Raw genomic sequence first — 15,928 nt, forward strand, 5'->3', positions numbered from 1 at the left:
CAGCGCGAGTCAGGCAGAGGCAGCTGCTGCGGGCCCGGCGGAGCCGGGGAGCGGCGAGCCGCAGCGGTTCCCCCCACGGAACAAACACCCGGGCACGGCCCCCACCGGGCTATAGGCCCCACCACGGGTCCGGTATTGATTCAAAAACATAAAAATAAAGAGGAAAAAAACAGGCCTTATTAATAAAACAAATAATGGAATAGTCAAGTTTTGGGGGGTTTGGGGCCATTGGGGGGGGGGGTGTTTGCTCAAGAGTTTTACCTAGACAGACCCTTTAAATGTTTTCTTTATCTTTTACATGATTGAGAAACAAGGGGAAAAAAATTCCTTGCACACCTAGAAGAGCAGCAGGTTTAGACTGGCTTGCTCAGCAAAACTGAGGCACCTTATTCAGTGCAGTCTTACTATATGCTCATCAATATAACATTAGAGCACTTTCCATTAACAGAGTAAGAATTATCTGTCATGTTGATGCTTTCCCTACAGGCGGAAAAAAAAATGCACATATGTGAACACAAGCTAGGAAAGGCTGTAATTTGAAGGTTTGTTTAGGGTGGTTTTTTAGCATACATATTGCTATGTATTAGAAAATGTTCAAACAAAATAAAACCACCCACAAGCCACCCTTACTACATCTTTTTCTTAGCCATATTTTTATTATGCTTACTAATTATTTATACCAAAATTATTACATTTTTACACTCAAGATTATCACTAAAGCAGAAAATGCAAATCCACTTTTGTTACCATATTTCAGAGTCATCATTAGTCCATTTATCACTGTCCACTGCTTACTAAATAAGGGCAAAAGTTAGCAGTGTTACAGTTCCTGACTCTCCACTCTGCAGGTATTTCAATATACATCTTGAGCAACAGTTTGTCCGACCACAAACATTTAGCAAATTTGAAGTGTTTTACCATCATTTGAAAGCCTGACTGAATCCATCTCTTCACTAGGAAAAGAAGATGACTTCTGCTGAGAAACCACCATCAAGTTCCAACACAGAGATAAAACAACCTCCTCATCTGCCTGTCTGCAAAAATCCTCGAAATCCTGTGTTTTCCTGTATGTTGGACCCCAAAACACTCACAACCAATAGTTTTTTGACAAAGCCTCAGATTTTATTGTTTAAAACAACTTCAAGTGAGTATGGTGCTATACCACCTACCTCACAGATGGTACCTTGTACTTACCATCCAAAGGATCGGACATTTTCAACACACTTACTCACCTGTGGGTCATTTAGAAATAGCTATTTAAACACTGCTCTTGACAGAAGTAGGGTATATGACTACCCAAATTTGCAGCACACTCTGTAAAAATGCATCTGTTGTTTTCCTGTGTTTATTTAAAGACTAGGCACTTAACCTTAGGAAAACAAATTTGAACTTGTTATTTCGGTCATTCTGGGACTAACCTGTCAATACATGATTTAGTTTGGTTTTGTTGGGCCAAGTACAATGTATCAAGCAGGATGTAGTCTGTTTGATAATACACTTGTCTGAATCAGACCTAAATCCATAAAAATAAAACTCCTGAAACTGGAATGATAAATGTATAACTAATTTATAGGAAGTGTTAAGTGCCAGATAAATTGACTTGAAGGCTTACTTGTTTAATTAAAGTATTTTCTGGTTTAAAAAACTATGCCAGTCTCCATGTTTCTATATAGCAAGACACAAATATCATATCAGAGTCATATGCATGATGTTGCTATACACACCATCAACTGAAGTCAGAAGCTTAATAACCATTTGCTCCCAATACAATCAGATGGGATAGGTAGGCATTACTCATCCCAGCAAACACATTTGCTTCTCTATCCTTAAAAGAGGACACTTCCTATTTCATAGCTGCCAATTCCAAATTAACAGCTGAAAATTAACTATCAAACTCCATTATATCCAGCACTGTATTAAAGCTTTAAAAGTATTATAATACTGTCGGGCAGATTTTCCCTCCTGTTCCACTCACTTTACACTGAATGGTGGTGTAAGGCAAACAGGAATCATTCACACAACCCCCAGCTAAAAGTTCTCCTTGAAGAAGAGGGTGCCCATGAAGTGTGGAGTCATTCTAACCAATTCCAGTTTGCTTTTCTTCCTAAAGCATAGGCCAAGGAAAGAAAGTGGCTGTAGAAAATGGTGCCTGTCTACATCCAAAATAGTCTTTAGGGGCCATAACCAATTGCTACACTATAAATAGCCAATACAGATATATACAGATTGTTCTAACAGGCTCTGGAACCAAAACAGAGAATCAGGAACCTATAAGCAGCTTCTGCTTCTTTGCATTCTCTTATCTCCACTTCCCCTCAGTAGTTGTATGTAAGAACATAGCCATATTTGGTAAGTATAACATTACACTCAACTGAGGCACTAAAAAGCTCCTGCATTGCTCCCCTTCCAGCTGTCACAAATGATGTATTCTCACCTCCTTCCATTGCAATGCAGTAGGTATCTGCAGAAAACTGTACCAAAAGTATAAAAATTGCAGACGGTAACATAAGTCTGCATAATTAATATTTTTTTTTCTAAACAGAAACCTGAGAGTCATAAATGGTATTCAGGAAACAAGCTGAAGTGGAAAATTCAGAAGTCCACAAAAACTGCTATTGAACATATTTGAAATACTCACGATTTGGATGAAACCTGTAATGTAACAGAACTGCTTCAAGCCCAGTGTTTTAAGTTGTCATAAATAAATAAAAATAGTAACATATGTATAAACAATACCATTCTATCTTACATTCTTTCACTAGCCAAAATAACAGGTGCACAACTTCAAAATGTGCTCTCACGCTTCATGTTGTTTTACAACACTTGTAACCTGACCAGGGTGCTCCTTTTTCAAAACCTTTAATTGCATCAGCTTTCCTAAGATACCAGTCAATGTCAACAGAGTACAGATTAAAAGACTAGCTCGGGAAATACATATATTCTTATATAGTTACCAATGTTTTAGATTTAGAATAGCTACATGGTAAGATTACTAATTGTACTAGGATGGAAAAAAGTAAGTCGTATCATATTCATTGATAGGACAATTACCTCAGTATTAACTTACCATTACACTGCAATAGAACACTACAGATTTGCAGTTTTTCCAAAACTTGTTTGGTCAGCCCAATAAAATCTTTCAAGATAGACTGTAAATATTTAATGTACATTACTTACTGCTAAAGAGAATGTTCTGCACTGCATAACATCTATTTCTAACCTCTTAGGCTTAGATTTTCCAAATTGGGTGTCTGAATTAGAACATCTCAATACAATGTTTTGGTTTCAGATGTGCCAAACAGTACAAACATTAAAAGAAGAGGAAAGCATATATATATATAAGAAAATAAATAAATAAAATAAAATTTAAAAGAGAGAGAAAAGGGCTTTCAATCTTCTGTAGGAATTATGAGTGCTCAATAGGCATAAAAATTTAGACTGTTTATATAATACCAAATTTTGCAACATCCAAATCTGAGAGGCTTTTAAGCAGATATATTTTGGAATATATCCTATTGCAAATCCATATAAAATGTCAGTACTACATGAAATAAGCTTAGAAATTTCATATTTCACAACTGATATTTCCACTAGTATCCATGACCACACAACCATTTCAGCTTTGGTGGAGAAAGAAAGATGTTAACAGTGTTGACCATATGTAGCTACTGAAGTTGTTTGAAAATCTATTGTTTACATTCAGTAGACGTTTCCAGACAAATATTTTGTTTAATTATGAGTAATTTTAAATTAAGTCCAAAAAGTATGCTTTATTATTCAGATGACCCAATCTTTCCTAGAAAGTAAATACATGACAAGTTCGAATCAAAATGCTATATAAGATGTATTCGAATCTCTCTTACACTACTATACTTTCCAAAAACTGTAACACATATATCTAATCTTTTGCCAGTTTTGTAGCTGTTGTGAGTGTAACAGCAAAATCTCTAGTTAACAACATACCGGGCAGAGTGTGAACCAAAATTCCTTCTCCTCAAAATCTCTTACTTTTTTTTTTTTTTTTTTAAACCTTTTTATGAGTCTTGCAATGTTCCTTGAATTATGTGTCGAATCTTCTCAGCATCTTTTTCTATGATTTTATTTTTAGGATCAATCTTGAGAGCTGCTTCATAATCCTGGAGACCTAATACAGACACATTAATAAGAATGTCAGTCAAAGCAAGAATATGTGATCCTCTTCAGCAGCTATTTGGAAATAACAGCTACCTAGTCATAGGCATAATTAGTATTGCTCCTGAATTTTAGATAATGCTATTGGGTGCAATGGAATCAGAACAACATTATGCTTAACTTTGTCAGTAAATAAGTAAATATTTATATTATTTTTAAACATTTTAGTGGAAACATTACACTCTACTACATACACATTTGCAGTTACTGAAAAATGAAAACAGAGCCTCTTCACACATATATACGCACACAGTGGTCAACTAACTGCTTTCTTTGGGTTAAAGACTTTTCATAGTCTAACACTTCTACCTACAGATAATCTTGCAGTTGTTGAAGGTATACCATTTGGTTAATAAATATAGAAATGAGCACTGCAGTCCAGTCAAATAGATTCCATACCAGAGTCACAGTCTGAGTTAAAGCATAAACATACTGGACATTTACCATACATTAAGGATAAGAGAATTATGGATGAAGGGAATATTCAAAAGCATTCTGCAGGAAACAGAAAAAATTAAAGACAGAATGAAAGTGCATGGAAATAAGAACAAATACATGAATTGTGAATACTATAGCTTATGAAAACATGTAAGAAGAGAAAAGAATATTACATAAAATCTTGTTCAATATTTTTTGGTTTTATAAGGCTTTCATGTGCAAATGAAGCTGTAAGGGCATGGCAAAAGGATTCAGAGATAGAAAAAGATGAGAGGAGTTAGAAAAAGATTAGTATTTCAATAGTGACATTTTGAATATTCTTGTTTTTCTGTTATCATCTTACATTTCTAACTTTGCCTTGCAAAACCAAACTGATACTACTAGGGAACTCAGTAGGTATACTGTTAATTCAGGTATGTTCATGTAGATTACATTTTGCTCATGAGTATAGATTTCACCAATAGGTTCACAATGATATGCTGCTGAGCTCTTCACAACTAAATATTTTAGAAATATTTAAGAGGAAAAAATACTATTTCATTTTTTTAAGTAAATATGTTCTATAGTTCCTAATACCATAAATATAACTCAAATCTCAAAACCAATACAAAGTTGCTTCATGAACAGCAAAGCTAGTGCAACGTAGTTTCACATCAGCTTGTACATTTGAATGCTCCCCAGTGTAAAGAACTCATCTCTCACAAATACCTTTCTGTGACCTGTCATTCATTGCTCAGTAATACCACCATCTCTTTTCCTCGATCACCAAGTTGTTATGTTCAATAGGCTGATCACTGGCTGTTATGCGCACAAAGACCAACTACCCAACAGACCAAAGACAGGACACACAATTCACTAAAGCCATTTCCTCATTTTCCTCAATTTTCCTAAAACTTGTAAAAAATTTTCCTGTGGGATTGAAATTAGCCAGTAAATTAAAATAAAAAATTTAAGATCAGTGGTATAAAGGTTCATAATGAACAGAGACACAGATTGTATAGGCCTCCTTTAAGGTCCCTCCTGAAAAAACAAAGGTGCGAGTAGTCTTATTGAGCTTAAGAGAATTACTTTCATATGTAATGCTAGATACATGCCTAAGTGTTCACAAGTGCATAAATAAATGCATATGCATTCACAAATTCAGGATCTTACCTTCAGCATATAATTCCAGCTGACAAAATGCTGTTCCACGTCTCACATATGCTTTCACTCGAGCGTTCTCATTGTCAGGAACAGGTGGCGTCAATAACTCTAGTGCCTTTACAAATGAAAATGCCCCAAATATGTATAGTCAGATTTCCTATATTCTGGCTTTTTTCATTTATATACACACACTCTCGCCTAAAAAGCACTTCTCAGATTTAACTATATAGCCTGTGAATCTAGTCACCAAAATTTGTATCTGTCACCCTGCAGCTGCAATTTTATAAATATAATGTCACTGCCTTGGCTAAAAACTGGCACATACCGTGTTAGTGTTATTTACAAGCAACTAATTTATTCTGTTTTCAAATATGAGACTACCTACCCTGCTACAAACAAAGTATTTAAAAAGTGCACATGTTGTAGCACTTTTTACGAGAAAAAAGTTTCAAGCCTCAAGTAAGTTTCAGACAGTTTTCTTCAAGTTATTCAGGTACCATGTGAGATCGCTCTACTCTCATTCCACAGATAATAGTTGCTAAAAGAGATGATCCAGCCCTTCTTAAAAAAAAATAATAAAGTTCTGAAATTTCATCACTTAATGTCAAATTTTAATCTTTCACCGTGGCTTATCTCAATTTTGAATTTAAAATTTTGAATTTAAAATCTATTTAGTGATCTGCTTGAAACAGAAACTACCCATTGCTGTAATAGATCATAATCATGCATAAGACGACAGTCTGAAAACTTATATGATATACTTATACCTTAGAGGAATCTTCAATGGCTTTGTGTAAATTTCTCAGTTTAAGGTGGCAAGCAGCACGATTCAGATACAATACTGGAAGCTTATTGTTTAGCCGGACTGCAAGGTTATATGCATTTACAGCTGCAAGATAGTTTCCTGTTGCAAACATTTTGCTAAGTGTATAACAAAAAATGAAACATGCATTTTAAACAAGGTGCAACATCACCAAATGAATATTTACTTATTGTTAACAATTCATTTTTAAATTTAAAATTTAAGCAGCCTTTCATTAAAAAATGGTCATTTATAACCTTTTCAACATAGATGAAGTTCAATGCTGACAATATAGCATACAGATATCCAGCTTGACAAAAAAAAAGTGTCATTGCTTAAAAGCAATGAAGAATAGTTAAAGGAGGACACAGGACCACTGTTAAAGCTATGTATGTCTGACTATGATTGCCTAATCTAAACCTTTTGTATAGCACAGCTATCTAAACATAGCAACATTTGTATCAAATTCCTGAAGTTTGTTTTAAACAGACATTTAATCTCTCAATAAAAAAAAAAAAAAAAAAAAAAAAAAAAAAAAAAAGGAAAGGAAATCCACCTAGGTATAATCTTCCACTAATTAACTGTCTCAATATTAAAATGTGCATCGTGTGCTTTACAATGAATTTGTCCATCATGAGCTTCACCAGTTGGATCTCATGGCTTTCTATCAGCCTAAAACCCTACACACTATCAATAAATTCTCCCCTATGTAGATATTCACCATCTGTGTTTAGGATAAATAGAAAAGTCTCATAACGGAAAAACAGCCACACACTATGTAACTGATAAATCTGATTTTAAAGGCATCTTCAAATGGAGTCTAACTCACTTTCCTTTGTCCTTTAACCAATCTGGATTCTTTTCCTCTTCTTTTAAATCTTCCAGCTCAGATAAATCAGCATTTATTGTTCTTCGAGCTTCTGCTTGCTTACGTAGCCACTGTAAGCATACAATATGAATGTATTACTTCTGCAGGAAAATTTAAATCCAGAAAAAGTATTTTGCTTTCATCTATTCATTCACTCCTACCAAAATAATTCTCTTTAACACATATTTTTGGACAGAGACATGAAAAGCTCCAAGTTTCACCAAATATTTTATTACTATGTGTGAAGTAAGGTTACTGCATAGCCAATACATTTTTGTTTGCTTGTTTGTTCTGGAACTTCCAAAAGTGACTGTTTGTGTTCATCCAGTAGAGTTCAGAAGAAATAACTGTGAACTGATTTTTAAAAAGACAGAACTTAAAGAAGCTTAAAGACAAGAATAAAGAAATTGCAAAACTTGTACCTAATGGAATTCAACTAATACTGCAATTTTTTTTCCAAAAAATAAGAACATAGGAATATGCTGTTTATTATTCTGCACAATCAAAAGCTTGGTAAAAATAATTTAGATAGAAAAGCGTTTCTTTAAATAATAATTTAAATAAGATTGCCTTCCTTGAAAGATGGAAATATTGCAAAACTTCCATCTTGGATGACAGTGAAAGCACCACACTAAAACAGAGAACAATCCTCACCACTTCTTCTTCTGCTACCCGAGATTCACGTAGAGCTGTAGGAAAAACCCGTGATGTAAAGTTGATTTTAATTGTACCAGTGGATCGAGGCGCTGGTAACTGTTCTTCCTTTAAATTCTCTGAAAACATATTATCGGAACCAGGACCTGCAAAGAGAATTAGAGTACCAGAAATTAAAAATAAAGCAAAAGTTTTTTTGGTTTTTTTTCTGTTTTTCTATCAAATTCCAAAGTATACCTAATTTAGCATTGTGCACATTAGAAATAAACCTCAAGCTGTTGCTTGAGAACAAGTTTGGACTTGTTCTTTTGAAAGAAAGGTTCTTAGAAGGTTTGTTCTTACTGTATATACAACCTATTTACTGGCTACATTATCTGTCATAAGTGAACTAAAATTCCTGTAACATCAACATCTCTGGCACTTGTATGATTCCCTGGTGCGCCAAGTTCAACAGCTAAAACCTTACCAAAACAAAAACACAAACAAAACAAAAATGAACACTTCTCTGTTGGTTTAGCTTCCCAAACCAGCTCTCTGCGTACCAAGGTAAGGGCTAGAGAGATCAAAAGGAGACTTCTTTATGCGGCAACTAGTAGATAGTTCGGCTGTAACATGAACTCCACCTTCGGAGAGACTGCATTACACTGTTAGAAACACTTTCTGCCTTACTTTTCTAAAGCTTGGAACAAAGCCTGCCCTTGTATTTCCAAGGACTTAAAAGGGAGCTAAGAACTCACATGCTAAAGCTCAACAAAGAGACAGAAAATAAAGACACAACGATAACCCCAGACTAAAAGAATTTGTTCAGTATGGTATGTGGAGAAAAGATAAGTGATTAACTAAAAACATCCAGGAAAAAGTTACATCGTGCTTTGAAGAATGATAAAATATACTCCAACAATACAACCTTTAGTAGGTTTGACTCTGGTCTTAGAAGTTCCTTCATTAGGAATCCTAAATTTGTTTACTTTTTCATTTTTCCTCTCCTTTAATTGTTCTACTTCTTGATGTAGTTCCTCTTCTCTTTGTAATCTCTTTTGTCTCTCAATATCTGTTTGCTGTTTTTTCCATAATTCCAATTCCCTAGTGACCTTTTGCCGCTCCTGTTCTTTCAGATCTTCAATTCTTTTTCTTTCTGCTTCTTCTAGCTGTTTGTAGGATAAAACTGAGATATGTAACATCTGATAACAATAAGAGAACTGAGTAAAAGATACCATTTTTTCCCAGTTTCATATGCCAAGCCCAGCACAATCATTAATGCAATGATACAGGCAGAGTTGTTAAAGATGCTGAAAAATACATGGGAAAGTGAATGGGAAAGTAAAGATTTTCAATTAGCTATGTTTTAACTATTTTACCACCACTACTAGTGATATGATTTAGAAATATTCAGAAATAAAGTTTTACTTGTATTTTAAAGAATGATAAAATCTACCTCCATCAATAGAACCTTTGGTAGATTTTTCTGTCACTTTGGACTTTCTTCATTTCAGTTCGAAGTACGCTGTTCACATAGCTCCTCTATCCTGCGAGAAATACTTTTTTTTTTCTTTTTTTAAACTTACTTGCCCACTTTACCTACTTTATCATACTTCATATTAAAGCTCTTCCTGCCTTTGATTCCTGCAACAGTTCCAGCAAAAATTATTATGATTACTTACTAAGGGACCTAGCAAAAACCTTCTAAGAGGCCCTATTCACTGGTGATACTGGAAGATCACACAGTACTGTTTATGAGCAAGAGTATTGCTTCAATAGCCTAGCCACATTCCAGCTCAGGATCTTTCAATCCTGTAAAATATATAGCCTCATATTAACACACAATTCGTTATTTCCCCTCTTTTAAGGTCTTACTACATATGTAGAATAACTACCACCTTTCTACTGACAAAAATCAATACCTGTATTACATTCTTGGTCAAAATAATTCTGCGTATGCAATCTTAAAAGCTCGTGGTTTACTTCTAAATTTTTTTTAAACACAAATGAAACGACTATATATATATATATATATATATGTTTTTTTCTGGAGAAAAAAAGGAAGTGTCTTAAAAAACATATAAAATGCAGAAGAATTAAACATCACACGAAAAAGGTAGTAATAACAGGCCTGGTGTAACAAATAACAATGAATAAAGAAGGATTTTTAAAAGTCAATATATTTTTCAGCGATAAATGATTAAACACCTGCACTACTGCAAAGGCCAGGTAGTTTAAGTTCTGCCAAATTACTGTACTCTCCTTTCAATTGACAAAAATCTGAGCTTCTCAACAAAAATTTTCATTAGCATTACTAATGAAAAAGCAACAACCTCCAAGTATTTTTTTGTATCATTCTCATGAATACGTTTTAAACACAAAGAAGAAAGATTCTCCACTGCCATAGTACAGATGAGTATCAAACATCTGCCAAATCAGCTGGCAGCTGCTTACATTTACACATCTGCTAGAGGTCCTTGTAAGATTACCTTCATCGTGGCCTCCAAAGCATATTTTTTATGTTCCTGTTTTGTAACTTTTTTTGCTTCTGCCTCCTCTTTTGCCTTTTCATGGGCTTTTAGAACAGCATTCTCTCTTAGACATTGCAGTTTCTCCTTGTTAGCTGGGAGAAAAAAACAAAACAAAACAAGCCAGTAATTTAGGTCTGAAGTTCTACTGTCATGTACCACGTTCATAAAAACAGCCAAGTTATTTCATCTGAGAAAGGGCAACAAAGCATGGCTCAAATTCCACAAAGCAGTCTCTATCAAGGCCACCTCTGAAAAAGAAAACCAGGATTTACTTAAACACAAAACATACTCACCAGAATCAGTAGATGTTTTGTATAGATCTGTTTTCTTCTACTTTCTAATTTTAACAATGAACAACAGGGTTTAACTTTGCAGAAATCCAGCAGCAGAAATTTCAGTTTGTTACTGTTTTCAAGGTTACAGCAGAGAAGTTTTTTCCCCTCCCCCCAAAATGGGCTTTTCTAGTAATTTAGATCTCTTTTTAGCACTTCAGCAAAGAACACAATAGTGACCCCCCAAAAGTTAGATTTTGAAGGTCAGTGTGAAACTGGTAAGACTGCAAATATCACCTGCAATTTTCTTGAAGTGGTGGCAGGCAACTCAGGATAAATGGAGTATGATACAAGATCCTCAACTAACACCATGCTTTTCAGTGACAGATTAGAGTTCAGAAACTTTCTGAAATTTATAGATATGACACAAGCAAAGCCAGCTGTGTAGGTAAAGGTAGAACTTTTTTAGATCAAATAATGTAATTGGAAAAGCAGCAAATTTCCAAACTCTTTGGGAAAAGAGTTTTGACACAGCTTTGGTTCTTTATACATAACTTACTTTTCAGAATAGAGAACTTACCATTTTCAATCATTAGTGAATCCCACATGGCCATTTCCTTTTTATACAAAGTAAAGAAAATGATTCCATTTCCAATCTTTGCTGTGCTATTTGTGTCATCAATAGGAGCATATAGAACGGCTTCAAATAAAAAGGGAGGGACGCTTACCTATAGAAATAGCACATGTGTACTTAAAGTTTTTATTACATATCAAGTAAATATTCAGTGTTCAGTACATGCAGTAAACTTCAACAAATGCTACTAACAAAACCGTAATTTGCTTAGTATGCAGTATGGAGGCTATATATTTTATCATACCAAGTAAGAGATAGAAAAAAATTGTTCTTCAGAACGGAAATAGAAGCAGTGAACTTTAAATTTTGATTTATTATTCATAGTTTAATCAGCTGTGGATAATTCAGACCAGTTATGAGAGAAAAGGCTGCTGAGCAGAGTATTTGTAAGGAGAAGACTGGTGATAAAGCGACCATCTCCCGTGTGATAGGTATTTAACAGCCTGCAGCACGCCAAGGGAGAAGACGATGCCAGAGATTATAGAATTGGCGGGGCTGTCGTGCCATGTTGAGCTTGTGCTTTCCAGCGGAGCAATGAGCTAACGCCCAGGCACAGCCCCACGGAGGCAGCAGAGGTTCCCAGGGCAGGGCAGGGGAGGGCAGGGGAGGGCAGGGGAGCGAGCCGGGGGCCGAGCGGCCAGGCGGACCGCGGCCGCCCCACCTTCAGGTACTGGTCGGTGCAGAAGATGTTGGCCGGGGTGGCCCGAACGCCCCGCAGCGGCAGCGAGAGGTACACGGCCGCGTCGGTCTGCCGCCAGCTGTAGTCCCGCAGCCACAGCGGCATGGCGGCGGCGGCGGTTGCTAGGGGCGCTCGGCCCGCGTTGCTAGGGGAGGAGGGAGCGCTTCCGCCGCTCTCCGAGAGCGCTTCCGGGCCCCGCAGCGCCGCGCCGTTGAAAGCCGGGCGGCCGGGTCCCCCGGGCCTCGCCCAATAGGGCCCCAGGAGAGCGCGGGGCGCGGTGCACACTGGGAGTTGTGGTCCGCCGGGGCGGGCGAGCGAGGCCCGCGGGAGGGGCGAGGCCGGCCGGGCCCCGCGGTTCCCTACAGCAGTAAAACGGGCGGCGGAAGGAAGCGGGGGCAGCGAAACGCGCGCAGGGAAGGGGAGAGCCGCGCGGTCAGGCCCGCTGCAGCGGCGGGTCGGCCCCGCAGCCGCCCGAGGGCCTACCGCGCCGGGCTGCGCCGCAGGGCCGGCACCTCGCTGATGGCTCCCCGTCCCGAGGCTACCCGAGTTTTGAGGGAGAAAAGTGCTGTGCAGGCTCTGAATGAACGCCCGAAGCTGGAGGCCATCCGAGACAGCACAGGGGAAGTAGTCTTCACTTCTAAAGTCCAGGAGATGGCTTAAAAAAATAAAAACCATCCATGGGGCTCAAAATAACAGTGGTGATGCAAAGGTAGCTGTAAGCTTATGTAAGCAAGATCCGTTGACAAAATCCTACTATAGATACTGGTCCATTTACTTACCAAAGGCATGAAGCAGCACATGCTGTTCTGGTTTTCATCACTCACACCTAAGCAGAGTAGGAAGGAATGCAACTGTTATTATCCAAGTACATTTCCATAAAAAGACAGACTGCTGTTAGTTTGAGAATTTCTGGTAAAAACTATTAAAAGCCGACTACTGATTTAGCAATACACCGAAACTTCCAGATGTCCTCTAAATAATTAGGTCATCCTCACAGCTCCATGCTATTGCCTTACATAGTTTTGTCCATTTTGTTGTCTTTATCATAAACTCTGGAGCTGATATGCACATTGCTGCTCAACCTTTCTCAAACAAACAATAACAATATACCTGCCAAAATAAAGTCTAGGGTATAGAAGAAAGCATTTCAGGGGAATGTTGGTTGAAAGGTAAGCCAAACATATTTGGATAAATATTCAGGTATGCTTAAGTTCCTCAAAAGTATACAATTACCTGGGACTATTTGAAAAAAATCCAAAAGAACCAAAAAGTCATCTTCCCCTTTTTTTTTTTGCTGATGTGGCCAGAGAGATTAACATTGCACACATCAGCTAAGACTCCTGATGTATCATTTAAGATTTACAAAGATTCCAGGTTTTAATAGCTATATTCCAAAGCAATGTTCAACTGGTAGTGGTTACTAAGAGCTAACTACCACTGTTCATTGCTGCAACATATAAATAGATGTCAGAGGGGTTTAAAACTTTCACAGCAAGAAACGCATCCTAATTGATATGATCTCTTGATTATTCTCCACCTTCATTCACCAAGATCACTATCATCAGTTGCTTGCATGGACTGGAATCTCAGATGTGAATTCCTCATTCCAAGAACATTCAAAAGCTTAAGGGAAAAAAGATTTAACTGAAAAGCAAAGTGCCTTTTATTATTTTATTTTTTTAACGTGTATGATACAGAACTTCAGACTAATGGCAGACTGCACCACTAAATAGGAGTCTTGCTTTCAACTTCAGTGGAAGAAGATAAGACTTCTTTTTTTTTCTAGTTCTGTACCTAGACTTAAACAAGATGTCTCCATAAGAACACAGATTTCGGTCTAAGAAACAGGGGAGGCGGTGGGGAAATTAAAGGCTGAGGAAACATTCTCTAATGTGAAGACCAGCCTCTTCTTGTTTTAAGCCTGTCTTGTGTTCTCTTTATTTAATCTCTTAGTTGTTGTATTGAGAGAATGAACTTGACACAAGTTGAGGCAAGGATGAAACAATGAACTTCCAAACATCCTTTCCGTGCCATTCAGGATTTTACAGACCTCACTCTCCCCTCTAAGAGATGGCTTTTTTTCCTAGAGTCTTAGTTTAATGATTTCTTTTACATAACTTTATCTTCCTTGCCAACCTCTGCATCCTTCCAGTTCTACTATATTAAGATTGGACAGGCTAAAACTGCACACAATAGTTAAAATCCTACTTCTCTTCTTCCTGGATGAAGTAATGCAAGAGGTTTTTGTTTTGTTTTTGAATCAGGATGTTAAATAGCGGCATTAGCTAGAATAATTATAATGTAATAGTAACTCAAAATCCCCTACCAGTCCAGAATGTAGCTGTAGTCATCCAGAATGTATCCTTCAGTCTTGGAGAGTTCATTCACAGAGAATGAGGAGTCTCAGATCTGTTCAATGCTGTCTTCTGCTTAGGCTGTCAAGGTGTTGTTTTAGTTTAATCAGTGAGAAAGTACTATGCAGAAGCAGCTTATTAGTTATTCCTGACAGAAAGAACATACTGTATATATAACACAGGCCATAATTATGGTTACCTTTATTTTGTTCTTGAGTTACAGATAATAGCTCTAGTAAGTAAGAAAAGTCTGTTTTCTTAAGAGCTGTATCTCCAATGCAAAAATTATGTATTTCACTTGGGGAAGACTTACAGTAAATGTCACAACCAAATTTCTAAGTTAATGTAGCAGATTTGGCTCACATACCACATATAGGAACGGGACTGAGCAAGGTCTTGGATCAACTTTGTAAATCATGTATTGATACGTACCTGCACAAACACCACCTACTTCATATGCATTTGATATTGCCAGTTTACCTGGAAAAGTGACCGAGCTCTTGCTATGACACTTTGGCAAAATAAACCCTATGAGAATTATCATACCGGACTAGAGGTCCATTCAGGATCTTTTTTCCTTTGACAATAACTTACCAGGCAAAAGTGCAAGAAACAAGATAAAATACCCCCTCAAAAACTTTATTCTTAAATTGCCATCTCCTGTGCTCTGTAGGATGGAAATTTACATCCCTGTCAAATCTTATTTTACTAATACTCCTCTGGACCTTCTGGTTGTCAATATATAAATATATATACACATATATATATCTCCCCATCTCTTTGGGGGGGGTCATTTATAATGGCTTCAGAATCTTTAATATTTAGAAAGAAAATCCTTTTATTAGTTTACATTTTCTTATCTTTAATAAATGACCTTTTCCCATCCTAAATTCTCTCCTCTTTCTCTTATCCATCCCTATTTTTATAAAGAGCAGGAATATATTCTAAGATGCTTTTTATTCCAGTGTACACTGTTTTGAGTGCGTGGCTTGGGCCCATACTAGTTGCTTTTGAAGATTATTGTTAAGGTACCGATTCACTATGTGTTAGTTCTGACATTTCAACAAACAACAGGAATAGCTTAGTATGAATTCTGCAAATTAGAATAAATAATTATTTGCATAATCTCTTTCCAAATACAGAAAGCTCTACAATCCATGCAGCCAAACAATACCTGAACTCTTCTCATCCTGTGAGAGAGAAGTGGGGCTCAGGCTGCGAGACCTCTTCTAATCTGCTTTAAAGTTACTCTAAATTAATGCCACTACAGAACAGCAGACATCCCCAAGAGAGGTAGGAGGTGTCTTTTCTGATGAATATGACCGCAAACTGTTTCTTGCCCTGGATTACACCTAATCCAAATGCATCCTCACAGGCAAAACA

At 36.9% G+C, this 15,928-nt stretch overlaps 1 protein-coding gene across 4 annotated transcripts; it reads right to left on the minus strand.

Moving 5' to 3' along the window:
* Positions 1–636: 636 nt before the first annotated feature.
* On the minus strand, positions 637–15,900 carry DNAAF4 (dynein axonemal assembly factor 4). Of its 4 annotated transcripts, none has more exons than XM_064517400.1 (10): positions 14,518–15,900; positions 12,971–13,017; positions 11,459–11,495; positions 10,565–10,698; positions 9,004–9,244; positions 8,097–8,242; positions 7,404–7,513; positions 6,540–6,693; positions 5,782–5,887; positions 637–4,144 (listed from the first exon to the last, which is right to left on the minus strand). In XM_064517400.1, the coding sequence occupies exons 1-10, from the start codon at positions 14,573–14,575 to the stop codon at positions 4,035–4,037; spliced, it is 1,143 nt and encodes a 380-aa protein (XP_064373470.1). In that variant the 5' UTR covers positions 14,576–15,900; the 3' UTR covers positions 637–4,034. The 4 variants fall into 4 exon arrangements, with proteins under 4 accessions (XP_064373470.1, XP_064373468.1, XP_064373469.1 ...); XM_064517398.1 differs by having other exon boundaries at positions 11,459–11,606; XM_064517399.1 differs by lacking the exons at positions 12,971–13,017; positions 14,518–15,900 and adding an exon at positions 12,174–12,356.
* Between the last annotated feature and the right edge of the window lie 28 nt (positions 15,901–15,928).

Source organism: Dromaius novaehollandiae, chromosome 10 (assembly GCF_036370855.1).
Source record: "Dromaius novaehollandiae isolate bDroNov1 chromosome 10, bDroNov1.hap1, whole genome shotgun sequence".
In the NCBI taxonomy this organism is placed as follows: Eukaryota; Metazoa; Chordata; class Aves; order Casuariiformes; family Dromaiidae; genus Dromaius; species Dromaius novaehollandiae.

Coding starts and splice junctions, on each gene's coding strand:
- DNAAF4 (XM_064517397.1), bottom strand. CDS start 12,296: ATGCCGCTGTGGCTGCGGGACTACAGCTGGCGGCAGACCGACGCGGCC. Junction 7,514..8,096: donor GGGTAGCAGAAGAAGAAGTG/GTGAGGATTGTT, acceptor GTATGCTTACAG/TGGCTACGTAAGCAAGCAGA. Junction 5,888..6,539: donor CCATTGAAGATTCCTCTAAG/GTATAAGTATAT, acceptor TCATTTGTAAAG/GCACTAGAGTTATTGACGCC.